The 13,857-nt window shown below is 41.3% G+C and overlaps 1 protein-coding gene across 2 annotated transcripts in view; it reads left to right on the plus strand.

The window, feature by feature from the left end:
* Positions 1 to 13,857, plus strand: part of LOC120864744 — a 44,786-nt gene that overhangs the window by 5,774 nt on the left and 25,155 nt on the right. For both annotated transcript variants that reach the window (XM_040241822.1, XM_040241823.1), the window contains exon 2: positions 7,688 to 7,802. In XM_040241822.1, the coding sequence (XP_040097756.1) occupies positions 7,688 to 7,697 (10 nt within the window). In that variant the 3' untranslated portion in view covers positions 7,698 to 7,802. The remainder of the gene's footprint in view (positions 1 to 7,687; positions 7,803 to 13,857) is intronic.

A 13,857-nucleotide genomic window follows, 5' to 3' on the forward strand; every position in this document is an offset into this window, starting at 1 on the left:
CTAGTCTCTTTTCGTCGTAGGTATGGAGAGGAGCTAGACCAGGATGCCACCCACTTCCCAAGGCTCTGTCCAGGTGAAAACAGGGGCTGACTCTGCAGGAGCCCCTATCCATGGCTGGCAGAAACTGTCAGGGATAGGGGCTGATAGAGTTCCTCAGTGCACCCCAGACAAGGACGCTTTCTGTGCAGAGTCCGCCAGCAGAAGGGTGAAAGATGAACGCCCAGATCTTGTATGCCCGCTCAGAATTGGGCTCCTCCTCAAGGCTGTTGGGACAGTCTCTGCTTTTGGGTGCCCCCCATTCCCTGGCAAAAAAATATATATATGCAAAACCACTTGTGTAGATGAGGGAAGACACTAAATGTTAGGAGTAAAGTGACTGAATCTGCAGGCACTTGATTTAACATTTGAGTGAAGATGGTTTCTGTAGGCAATACCAAGAACACCACCCCCATTTTAGTCAACTTTTGTCTAATCACATGTATCTGATCATAACACCCATTACTGAAAGAAAACTAGAATAACCTTAACTTTGAAAACAGCCTTAACCAAAGATATAGGTCCTTCCTAGTTTTTAAAACATGGAGTTCCTCTTTTATACTCTGCTTCAGGATGGTGGTGAGAATTCACCACCTTTTAGAAAATACCACCTCTATCATGAGCCAGAAAATCAGATTCTTTGATTTGTGCGATGTACTTTCAACAAGCTGTTCCTTTTCTTCGGAATTCCATAATGTCTCTCTCTCCTCTCTCTCTCCTGTTAACTAAGTTTAAGCTGTTATGCATGGTTCTCTCCCTTTCCTCTCTGTCTGTGGGTGGAGAGGGAGGGAGTTGTAGTAGACACCATCCACAGCATTTTCACCATGCCAGGTTCTTTTGTTGTATCACCATCTTCCATGAGGGTGAAAACTGAATGACTCCACTAAAGATCAGGCAAGCCTCTGTCTTCCCCACAGCCTTCTTTCCTCCTGGCTTTATTACTCATTGGTTTAGCATGTGATGAACTTCATTACGTTTTTCAGAAAAAAATAATGCGTGGGATTTTATTTTCCGTAGGATGTCAGGACTTCAGAACTAAATTGCTCAAACTCTTCAGTTAATGGCACACTATAATCCTTGGTCTGTTTAGAGTCATCTTGTTTTATTTCCTCCTTTTATCTTCCATTTCTCAGCACCCTCCCTCCAATGCTTGCATACTTGGGCAGGCATGGTGACATATTTGTTCTTACATCTTTCCTTATATCCTCTCAGAAAATGTGTGTCTTTGAAAGGTATGTCATGTTTTGCTTTTGTTGTACTTATCTGAATAAAAGCCATCGTGCTATAAATCTCATACTGTTTCTCTCTTTGGCCACATCGTGTGGCTTGTGGGATTTTACTTCCCAAGGATCGAACCCGGACCCTTGGCAATGAGAACGAGGAGTCCCAACCACTGGGCAGCTATAATTCCCTCATACTGTTTCTTTTTTCCCTCAGCATCATGTTTTTAAGTCAAACCATCTTGATATGTGAGTCTAATTCATGAGTCCTGGCTGTTGTGCACTTTTCTATCAAGCGTGTACACCACACGTTCTTAACCAGTCTCCTGGGAATAGACATTAGCTGATCTTCATCTCCTTGCTTCCACAAACAGTGCTGCACCAGAAAGCCATGTGTTCTCCAGCAAGAACTTCTCTGAGACAGATAGATGGGTTCAGTTCAGTTCAGTCGCTCAGTCGTTTCCTACTCTTTGCGACCCCATGAATCGCAGCACGCCAGGCCTCCCTGTCCATCACCAACTCCCAGAGTTCACCCAAACTCATATCCATTGAGTTGGTGATGCCACCCAGCCATCTTATCCTCTGTCAATAGGTGGGTAGATAGATTGCTAATTTTGGAATACGTGTATGATGTCATTTACTAAAAACTGCTGCTTTGTGCTGCAGAATGGCTTCATCAGTTTTCTCCCATCAGGAGTGCGTGAAGGGTCCCTTTCCCATCATCTGCCAGCACTTACTATTATCTAATTTACTAATTTTTTTGTCAAACTAGTAGGTTAAAGCAGAACTCCATTTCTGTTTTAGCTGAGCATCACATCATATTGTTCTACCATTTGTGAATTGCCTGTCTGTCTCATTTACTCTTCCTTTAGGTTTCTGATATTTTTCTGTCTGGTTTTCATTTTGATCCTTATATATTGGTATGCTCACTAAACTGTTAATCCTTCATGGAATGGCAGTGTTATAAATCATCCCCTAGTCTGGTCACCCATCTGTTAACTTCATTTATGGTCTTCATTTATTATTATTATTAGCAGCTTTATTAAGATATAATTTACATACCATAAAATCCACCCATTAAAAGGATACAGTTCAGAGGATATATTTGCAGAGGGTGTATCTCCATAATCTAATTTTAGAACATTTGTATTATTTCATTAGCAACCACTCTCCAGCAGCCCTTAATATTCCCCTCTCCAGCCCTAGGCAAGCATTAATCTACTTTCTGCCTCTATATACTTGCCTTTTTCAGGCATTTTGTATAAATGAGATTGTACAATATGTGGTTTGTTGTGACTGGCTTTGTATACTTAGAGTAATCTTTTGGAGGTTTATCCACATTATAGCATGTATCAGTAGTTTGTTCCTTTTTACTGCCCAGTATATTCCATCCTGTGGCTATACTGCATTTTGTTTATCCATTCATCAGTTGATGGACATTTAGATTGTTTTTGCTTTCTGGCTATTATGAATAATGCTTCCATGAACACCCATGTACAAATTTTTGTGTAAGCATATATTTTAATTTCTCTTGGGTATATACCTATTAATAAAAGTGGAATTGCTGGATCACATGGTATGTCTGTGTTTAAACTTCCAGTTCATGCATGCAAAGTCACTTCAGTCGTGTCTGACTCTCTGTGACCCTATGGACTGTAGCCTGCCAGACTCTTCTGTCCATGGGATTCTCCAGGCAAGAGTACTGGAGTGGGCTGCCATGCTGCCATACTTTTCCAAAGTAGCTGCAACATTTTACATTTTACAAATTTGTACAAATTTACATTTTTGTACATTTTACAAATGTAAGATGCATGAGTGTTTCAATTTGTCTGCATTCTCACCAACACTTGTGTATATTTTTTATTATAGCCATCCTAGCAGGTATAAATTTCTAGCCCATTGTGGTTTTAATTTGCACTTCCTGGATGACTAATGATATTGAGCATCTTTTAATGTGCTTATTAACCATTTGTATATCTTCTTTGGAGTAATGTCTGTTCATATCTGTTTGGAAAATTTGATTGTATTTTGTTACTGAGTTGTGTTGTTTACATATCGTTTCTTTTTTCTTATAACATCTGAAATCATCAAGGTGTCTTTGGCTCCGTTCTTTCCTTCCTTCATTTCATTCAGTGACTTGGAATTCTGTATCCTATTAGGAGCCCTAAGCGTAGGTAAACATTTTCCTACAAAAGCTAAAAATTAATTAAAATCTCCAGTTTCATCCCAAACATAAGAAACATTTTAGCATGTTTTTAATTCTCTTCTTCTCCCACAGGCACATGCATATGTGTGTGTCTGTCTGAGAATTATTGAAATAATCTGGAAGCTTCTTATTGTTATTAACTCTTCACGCTTCAAAATACATTTTTATTTTTCTATTTTAGAAGTCTTTTCTTAAGAATTGCATTAATTTGTAACATATTTGCAATTACCTATCATACCAAGATAGGAAGGCTTGAACATATATTTATTTTAGAGTTTTGATTGACATACTGAAATTTTTTAGTGACTTGTGTCTCAAGAGTAGTGCCTCTCTGGGTTTCTTTATTTCTCAAAAGTTTTATGTGAATCCATGTTATTCTGATCCTCATTTGACCTTTGCCAGAACAAAAGCATTCTAAAATATTTGCAAATGCTAAAGTCACTTCCTCATATTTTACTGAGTTTACTTTAGCTTGGTTAAACCAAGTGCAATATCAGTTGTGCAATATCACTGGCTGAAGGCTTATATAATTGCCTTCCCCCCAGCGTCAGAAACTGGCCAGAGGAATATGAAAACAGCTTTGAAAATTCAGCTGCTGAATATCTTACACTACAAAGCTTAACATTTTGGTTTATGACGGTATTTGAGGGTGAAGTAAATCAGGCACTCTAATGGTAAAACTAACTTGGATGGAGTTTATCGAAACCTTCTTCAAGTGTCCGTATGTTTTTATCCCAGTGATTCTACTTTCAGCATGTATCCTAAAACATGTTTGCCTCTGGGCTTTTTTCAGGTGGTGCGGGGTAATTCTAGGTGGGGTATATTTGCAGCATCATATAACACTGACTCCCAAGGTGAGAAAGTTATTCTTCTGGTCAACTCCTTTCCAATCTTTTGATCAAGGAAAGGAGAAAAATCTCAGCTTGGTACTAGTATGTCTTTAACACAGTGTTAAGCCTTCCTAATCTCCCACTTGATATGAAAGGATGAGCAAAGGGATAGCAATATCAACTATATTTTCATGACACCATTGTGTTTTCCATTGTATTTATTCTTATGACTCTCTTCATTTATGACATTTAATGCTGGCTTTCCATTTACAGTAGTAAATAAGGTTTGCTTTTAAAACATTTATTTAAAGGTAGAAATGAGTTGATTTAAAGGGAAATGTTAAGTACAGTATATATGACATTTAATTATGGGAAAATAATAATAGTAATGTATGGATGGCTGAAAGGTGTGAAACACGACCCTAAGAAATAATCTGAGATTCAGACACAGATTTTAAGTGAGGAGGTTTTCTTATAGAGTGGGCTGTTCCTCCCAGTCTGACTTCTGTTATCATGAAGTTAGAAACCAGTTAGTTGTCCAGCAATTAGGGATTAATTAAGAGATTTTGATACCAATGAAAAATAGTGATAGAATAGTGCCAACTATTAAAAGTATATTTAATGACATGGAAAATTTATATACTATTAGAAAAAATAAAGCTGGTTGCAAAAGAAAAATATGCACAGTATCCTAATATTGTTAGAAAGTATATGTTTGTATGTATGTGTGTGAGAATCTCAAAAATTATTGGAAGAAATATTTACAAATAAGTTACCTCTGAACCATTGGGACTACAGGAAATGTTTGTTTTTTCCACTAATAAACATGTCACTTTTGTCAACAGAAAAACAGTTTATACAATAACTGTTTTAAAATTAACCCATTTGAATGTTCCCAGGACTGCCTGGTATTTGCCATCTGCAGGCACTCCTGCATCCTTGTATGTCTGCTCCAAGCATCCAGCCATGTCTCTGTGGTCTGCAGAGCCACAGCAGGTTGGCAAGACTTCCTTGTCACCACTGAGTGCCCTCCAAGGTACTTCTTCTTAGTGTGTCTATATTTATGCTTTTGGTGTAAAATAGAATATATCTAAAATTCCCTCTTCTCAATAGCCCTATTAGGTGGGGCCAAATTAGAATCCCACTTTCTTAGCGGGTCTGAATCATTAGCTAGGAATGGAGGAGATGGTGAGAGAGGGTCTCCTAGTTTCTCCTTTATTCTCTTTCTGTAACTTCTGCATTATTCTACTGACCATGAAATTTCCACGTGTTAGGTAAAACCATGTTTGTGTTTCACCTGGGTTTAAGATATGTGTATTTAAATTTTAGATGCCTCCTTTCCAGGATTACAAAATCTCTCTTAGGAAGAAAAAAGGTTCACAGCAAGGCCTCACGCTTGGCTGGAATACTTGCTACTTTTTTCCTGGTAGAAATTCCTAGGTTGTTACTTCTTAGAGCATGTTCCTGGAAGTCCCTGGACTTCTTTGTGGGAAAGGGGTTGGCAGGTCCCTGTCAAGTAAGCACATGGTGTCTGTGTCTGGAGGTGGTCTTACCCCCCTGTGCAAACTTCCTCCTTCTACAGAGGGTGCTGCCTAGGGTGAGCTGGGCAGGTCCTGAGCCTAAAGAAAGCCCACTTCAGCATTCCAGTAATGTCTGGAACTTGACTGGCCAATACCTCCCTTCCTGGGGTCCTTCTGCTCCTCTTCACCTCTCTGCCACTGCTGTGGTTCAGGCTCTCACGTCTCTTGTCTGAGGGACACAGTGACCTCCAGCTGGTCCCTGCCTCCACTTCCCCTTACTTATAATCTGTGTTTTACAGAAGCCAGTGTGTAGTAGTGTATTGTTGCTATAACAAATGAACACAAAATTAGTAGCTTTTAACAATCCAAATTTATTATCTTACCATTGCAGTTTTCAGAAGTGCTCTTTTCCTTCTGGAGCTCCTGGAGGAGAATCATTCTGTTGACTTTTCCAGCTTCTGGAGGCTTCCTGCATTCCTTGGCTCATAGACCCTTCCTCCACCTCTAAAACTAACAAGTGTTTCTCACGCTGCAACACTCTGACACTCATCTTCTGAACCTTACTTTGCCTCCCTCTTACAGGGACACTTGTGATTACATTGGGTCCACCTGGATAATCTCCCCATCTCGAGATCCTTAATCACATCTCCAGTGTTCTTTTTGTCATTGGAAGGCAATATAGTCACAGCTTCCAGGAATTTAGATATTGAATTCTTTGGCGGGACCATTATTGAGTCTACCACACAATGTAATCGTTTAAAAACACACACATCCAACCATGTTACTCCTCTGCCTAAGGCCCTGGTGTGGTGCTCTCCTCAGAGGTAAGGACCTCCTGTGGCTGGAAGTGCCGTGCAAGGGCCACACCCCTCCTCCCCTCCTTCTGCTTCCCATCTCCCCACTCTGTCTCTGGCCTGCGGGCTGTGATCCAGCCTTTGCACATGGTCTGCTTTCTACAAAGGATGCTTCTCCTTCTCCCACTCCATCCGAGGTTCCTGAGCTCCCTAAGATGCTCTCACTGGGACCCGTGCCATTCTGCTATCATACCTACTACAGGCTAACATCTTCACTTTTACTTAGGTGATCGTATGCTTCTCCCATGTGAGTAAGTAACCCTTTACAGTCAGGGGTCATGTCTATTTTCATTCCACCAGTGCATCTCAGTACGGAGTCTGCTTTGGCGAATGGTTAGTAAGCACTTGGAAATGAATGAATAAACGAATGAATATTATTAGCAGCATGGTCATCACCCTCTATCCCCTTTACCCTGCTTTTTTCTTCTGTACAACATTTATCACCTCCTCTATTGTGGCTTCCCTCCACCAGAATGGAAGCTCTGTAAGAGCAGGGACTTGTCTTTTGCATTCATGCTGTTATTCCCAGGTCCTAGAGCAGCGTCTGCTCCATAACGGGCATTTGATAAATATTCAGGGGATGGATGATCTGGGGATGTTCAAAATCTGTCCCTGAGTTTTCTTATTTGACCCTTCTTTGAAATCAGGTATTACCAAGTTTTTCATTTTAGTTATTCAGCCTAACTCAATAATCAGGCAAATTGGCAGAGACCTCCTAAAACATTCACCCAATTTTTATGAGGATTAAATGAGCTAATAAATACAAGGCATTCAGAGCAGTGTCTGGCACATGGTGAGCCTCGTATAAGGGTTTGCTGATGTTGTTAAGATGTACTTGAGCCTTTGGTTGTTTAGAATTTTTGCCATGTCTCAACTCTGTGGTGGGATCCCAGACGCAGAACTGAGTGAGTTCTTCTGTTTCTTGCACCTGGGCAGGACCCAGGTGTTTCAGCCCAGGCAGGAGGGCTTCAGGTGGGTGATTTGAACCATAACCTGTGTTTTTTTTCTGTTTTGCCTGCAGATGGCGGTAGGCCCTGGACTTCCCTGCACTACAGGCAGTGATGAGGCTGGGCAGCAGAGAAAGGAGAAAATGGACTCCCTCCTCCTGAAGACAAGAATGCCAGCACCAGCCATGGGTGAGCTTCCAGCTTGACCAGAGTTTTTCTCTTATTTGTTCCACACTATCTGTTGTTGTTGTTATACAAGGTTGGTGTAGACCATACTTGTTTGATTTTGAGGTAGTTTGTTGATTTTCATAGTTTGTTTATAAAAACAGAAAAGCAATAGCAGTGAAACCAGAAATATTACTGGAATGTTTCTGAGGGAATGGAGGGCCAGGTGGTCATCCTCTGCACTGGGAGTGTGGTATCGCTTCACCTATGCTCCTTGGGCCTGTCCCTTTTGTCATCCTAGGAGATGGTACCCACCCAGGCAGTCCCTTTAATTCAACTGTGTGGTAAGTTGGAAATACGAGGTGTTCTTTGCATGGACTTTGTGGTCCTTCTTGCAGTTGCTCACTGGGCAGACTGTTCCTGTGCTGCTGGAGAGACACCCATGGCCAGCAAGGCCCAGGGCTTCTTTCTACTCACCCTGACCGTGTTGCCCCCACAGAGGGCTTCTTCTCCTGATCTCTCCCCCGATCCCGCATTTGGTAATTTCACAGCTCTAGTTTATCTGTCCTAAAACCATCATTAGCGTTGTAATCTGAGCAGTTTGAGTAGAGATTGTTTCTGTTCTGTTTTAACCCCATTTGTGAAATTTGTGCTCAGCAGGCAGTAATTCTAAGTTTTCTATCTGGTAATAAGAATACTTTCTGTCCTTAATGCTAAGGACAACTACACCACTTCTTGGCATTCTGATGGGGTCTAGCAAAGGCCTTCCTTGATTTTCAGCATCTGCTAGGTATGGTGGTGTCCTTCCCTTAGCTACGACCCCTTTAGGGCCCTGCCCAGCAAGAATTCTGGGAGATCTTCCCTCTCAGTGTCACAAGTCTTTGCGAGGAATTTGATGTTCCCTCGACCTTCACCCCAATCTGGGCCAGCTTTGCCTCAAGCCTCTATGTGTGAGGCACTATGCCCCACGGTTTACATCTTTTTCAGTCTCCTTGCAAACTTGGTCAAATAAGTGATACAATTCATTTGTTTCAAATATGGAAGCCAAGACTCAGAGATTAGATTACTTTCAGAGCTAAAATGTAGCAAGGCAGAGTGGCAGCCCAAGGTCTCTGAAGCTCTTGCCTGTTATCAGAAACTTAGGCTGAGCCTTCCCTGATAGCTCAGGGATAAAGAATTCGCCTGCCAATGAAGCAGATGTGGGTTCCATCCCTGATCTGGGACGATCCCATATGCAGCAGAGCAACTCGGCCCGTGCACCACAACTCCTGAGCCTGTGCCCCGCAGCTCCTGAAGCCCGCGTGCCCTGGAGAGTAGCCCCTGCTCGCTGTAACTAGAGAAGAGCCCACAGAGCACCGAAGAACCCAGGGCAGACCCCCCCAAAATAAATAGAATTGTTATTTTTTAAAGTTAGACTGGCCGCCTACAGGTAGAAGGTGAATTATATTTGCATACACGTATCTGTAATACACTTCTTTTTTCATATGTTATTTGACCTGAACTGTTGGCACACACTGGTAAAATTTGCCTTTATTGCTGTTGGCCTTAACGTGCATCATTGTGTGTGCCAGTGGATGCAGGGTAGTTCAGTAGTTTATCTGAAGAACCTGTAACCTCCATAAATTGGAAAGGTTTGATTTCAAAACTCTGAAGTCTTCCTCTGCACCTGGGAGGTTTAGTGACCTATTTGAGGAGGAACAAACTGACAAACTCCAAGCGTAAATCTGTCCCAGCCTAGTTCTAGTAAAACTGACACAACCTCAGTCTAAATTGTTGTCAAGATCAGCTGTTTTATAAACCAGGTCACTAATAAGTACCTGCTTATATCTGAATGTTTAAAAATATTACAGTTAAAACTGTGGTCAGTGAAAGAAAAGCTGTCCTTTTTCCCGTGGGACTGCTTTAGGGCACTTATTCTCAGGCCACTCAGGACACCCTTGAGGGCACATGAATTCTGGATGTTTCAAACTGATAGATTATACAGGAGTCTCAGAAATCACAGGCACTAGCTTGAGATTGTGGAGTACTTTTTCTGTGTCCTCTTTTTAAAAAAATTTTACTGAAGTATAGTTGATTTAAAATGTTGTGTTAGTTTCTTCTGTACAGCGAAATGGGTTATACATAGATATATCCAGTTATACATATCTATATTATTTTTCATCTTCTTTTCCATTTATGGTTCATCATGGGATATTGAATATAGTTTCCTGTGCTATATAGTAGGCCCTTGTTATTTGTATCTTCTGTATATATTAATAATCGTTTGCATCTGCTAATCCCAACTCCCTGTCCTTCCCTCACCCATGCCCTCCCTGCCTTGGCAGCCACACTCCCTATATCTGTGAGTCTTTCTGCTCCATAGATATGTTCGTTTGTGTTGTATTTCAGAATCCACATGTAAGTGATACTGTATATTATTTGTCCTTCTCTTTCTGACTTATTTCACTTAGTATGATAATCTCTACGTTTATCCATGTTGTTGCAAACAGCATTATTTTATTCTTTATGACTAATACTCCATTGTATATACATGGTACATCTTCTTTGTCCATCCTAATGTCAATGGACAGTTAGGTCGTTTTCATGTCTTGGCTGTTGTGAATAGTGCTGCTATGAACATAGGGGTATGTGTATTGTTTTGAGTTACACTTTTGTCTGGATATATGCCAAGGAAAGGAATTGCTGGGTCATGTGACAATTCTATTTTTAGTTTTTAGAGGAACCCGCATACTATTTTCCATAGTGTTTGCACTAATTTACATTCCCACCAACAGATCAGAGGGTTCCCTTTTCTCTACACCCTCTCCAGCATTTGTTATTTGTAGATATTTTTAATGATGGCCATTCTGACCAGTGTGAGATGGTACCTCATTGTAGTTTTGATTTATATTTGTCTAATAATTAGCGACGATGAGCATGCTTTCTTTGGAGAAATATCTATTTAGGTCTTTTGCCCACTTTTCAGTTGGGTTGTTTGGGGGTTTTTTGTTATTGAGTTGTATGAGTTGTTTGTATATTTTGGAAATTAAGCTGTTGTTGGTCATGTCATTTGCAAATATTTTCTTCTACTCTGTAGGTCACCTTTTTGTTTTGTCTGTTATTTCCTTTGCTGTGCAAAAGCTTATGTTTGATTAGGATTCATTTGTTTATTTTTGCTTATTTCCATTGCCTTGGGAGACCAACCCAAGAAAACATTGGTATGATTTATGTCAGACAGTGTTTTGCCTGTGTTCTTTTCGAGGAGTTTTATGGTGTGATGTCTTCTTTATGGTGTTGTGTCTTCTTTTTAAGAAACAGCTTTATTGAAATGTATTTCTCATACTGTGCAATTCACCCATTTAAAATGTACAGTTCAGTGGTTTTTAGGATGTTCATGGAATTGTGCATTCATCACCAAAGTCAACTTAAAACATTTTTCATTACCCCTAAAAAAAACTCTGTACCCCTAATTATTGCCTCCCCAGTCTCCCCATTTCCCCCAGCCCCTGAAAACCACTAATCTACTTTCTGTCCCTATAGATTAGCCTATCCTGGATCATATGAATAAAACCATACAGTATGGGGTCTTTTGCGTCTGGCTTCTTGCACTTTAGCTTGATGTTTTCAAGGTTCATCCACATTGTAGCATATGTCAGTATTCCATTCCTGTTCATTGCCAAATAATATTCCATTGTATGGGGATACCACAGTTTATTTACTCATTCATCATTTGATGGATGTTAGGGTTGCTTCTATTTTGGGGCTATTACAAATAACGCTGCAGTGAGCATTTTTGTGTACAGGTTTTGTGTGGACCATGTTTTGTGACTCTGTAAGCTGTAGTGACCAAGTCCTGTTTTTAAAAATATGATAAAGGAAAAGAACTAAGTTGACATTGTTTGAAATTTAAAGGGACAGTTTCTTCGTGTCGATGTAGAATTGCATTCAAAAAGATTATCTAATGCCAGGTTAAAATCAAAAGATATTAGATCTAATTCTTCTCTTGATACTCTAATATATCTCTTGAGTTTTCTAAGTGGTATCTTTTAATATTCTTTAAAAAAACACAAGAAAGAAATATACATTGGTCCTTAGGTCTTACTTGAAACAATGTAGAATTAGTTTACTTGGGAGTTATGCAAGTACTTTTTTCCAGATGTATTTAGTAGATGAGTTGGGGAAGCGGAGGCATGGGCCCCAGAGAGGAGCAAGGCAGGAGGGAAATCTCAGCTCCCCCAGGGCCCACCCCTGTGGCCACAGTCGCTGGCCAGTCATTCTTAGTGTGCCTATTGCTTGCTCTCTGGGTGTTGTGCTTCACAGCTGAGTGCTTCTGTGTCCAGTTTCACTCTGCTGCTGACTCACAAAGCTCTGGTGTTGAGCTGTTGGTTTTTAGTAAAAGCAGGTGTTAGAGAGAATATGCTGAAGGGTGAATCAGTCCCTAAGGGTCTTTGATAGACATGGTCCTAAAAAACACTTCCTGTCTGTTTGTTGTGTGTGTGTGTTTTTTTTTAAACACCAGTTAACAGTTTTCAGTTTAACTGTGTTTTCCTTCCTGAAATCTTGAAGTGAGACTAGTCCTTGTGATTTATTCAATGCATTGTTTTTAGGGAGTTCTTTTACTTGTCAAGTCTGGGTTGGAGGTAGAAGTGGTTTTTTATTTTTATTTTCCCCTTCCCTTGGGTAATAGAGGTAGTATTGGGGAGCATTTTAACTGAATTCTAACTTCAGATGAGTCAGCAAAAATTTTTATGTATTATTTAATGCCTGGTAGGGAGGAGACATCATAAGAGAAGAGACTGTTGCCCTCAAGGATCCCACATTCTGGTTGGAGAGTCAAAACTTTGTTCCTGTCTGTTAACATGCAATACTTACACTAGTGAGTGCCCAGAAAAGCCTCTGTTGGGGAGACTTCATGCTGCCTGCCCCTGGGCTTAGGTTGACTCTGGTAGGAGAGAAGAAAGTGGGTGGTAGCCCCAAGTGCGCAGATATGAGAAGGAGCGGGAGTGTTGGAAGGAGTCGGAGGGACCACACCTGGTACACTGGGCTGACCGGATTTTGGTGATAGTGGGATTTGATGATCAAGCCAGGGAGTTTGACTTAATATCACAAAGGGTAGGAAGTAAAGACTTTTGAACAGGAAGACAAGCTTACTATATAAAAGGGGGACATTTATTTCCATTTTGCACCTGAGAAAAGCAGTGTTTTTCAAATGTTGTCTTTTCAAATGACTCTCCAAAATCACACGGCTGATGGAGGTTGGATCTGCCAGACCCCAGAGTTCACACACACACACACACGCTTGCATCCACACTGTCCTGCGTTATCTGCAGAGCACAGGCTGGTCTCCAGTTCACGAAGGCTTCCCCCAACTCTGACCTCATGTGACCCTCTGAATCTATACATGGCTGCACTTGTTTGTGTCACTCCCTGGGCTGAACCGGTCTAGGGGAGAAAGGAGACTTTGGGCAACTCACTTGCCAGCCTGTCTGAGGCCCTGGGGAAACAGGGACAGGAACCTAGCCAGGCCTTCATGGTCTGCACAGCAACAGCCCAGGCAAGTTCCCAGAGTTGCAGAGACTGACAGGGGAATTTTGGAGGTAGAGGTCCCCAGGCATGTCTTCCCTACACAGTGGGAGCCACAAGGCTGATCAAGATCTGGGCAGGATGACAGCACAGCTGCAACCGTAACACAAGTTGACTCTTGCTGCTTAATCCTCCAACGCAGGCCAGAGAATGTGAGGACGTGTGTTGAAGTTTTCCGTTCATTCCTTTGTTTATTCCTTCATAGAGTATTCAGCAAATAGCTAAGCACCTTAAAGGTGTCAGTCTCTGAGCTTACAGCAGTAAACAAAACAACCTGCCTTCATGGTGCTTGCAGTCTGATTCTGGAGACGGGCAATGCCCTTTTTTTTTTTCATTTTATATATTTGTTGTTGGCTGTGCTGGGTGTTCATTGCTGTGCGGGCTTTTCTCTAATTGCTGAGAGTGGAGGCTACACTCTAGTCGCGTTGCGAGGGTTTCTCATTGCGGTGGCTTCTCCTGTTGTGAAGCACCACTCTAGGTCGCGGGGGCTCAGTAGTGGCGGTTCATGGGCTCTAGA

This window comes from Oryx dammah, unplaced genomic scaffold (assembly GCF_014754425.2).
Source record: "Oryx dammah isolate SB20612 unplaced genomic scaffold, SCBI_Odam_1.1 HiC_scaffold_5, whole genome shotgun sequence".
NCBI lineage: Eukaryota > Metazoa > Chordata > Mammalia > Artiodactyla > Bovidae > Oryx > Oryx dammah.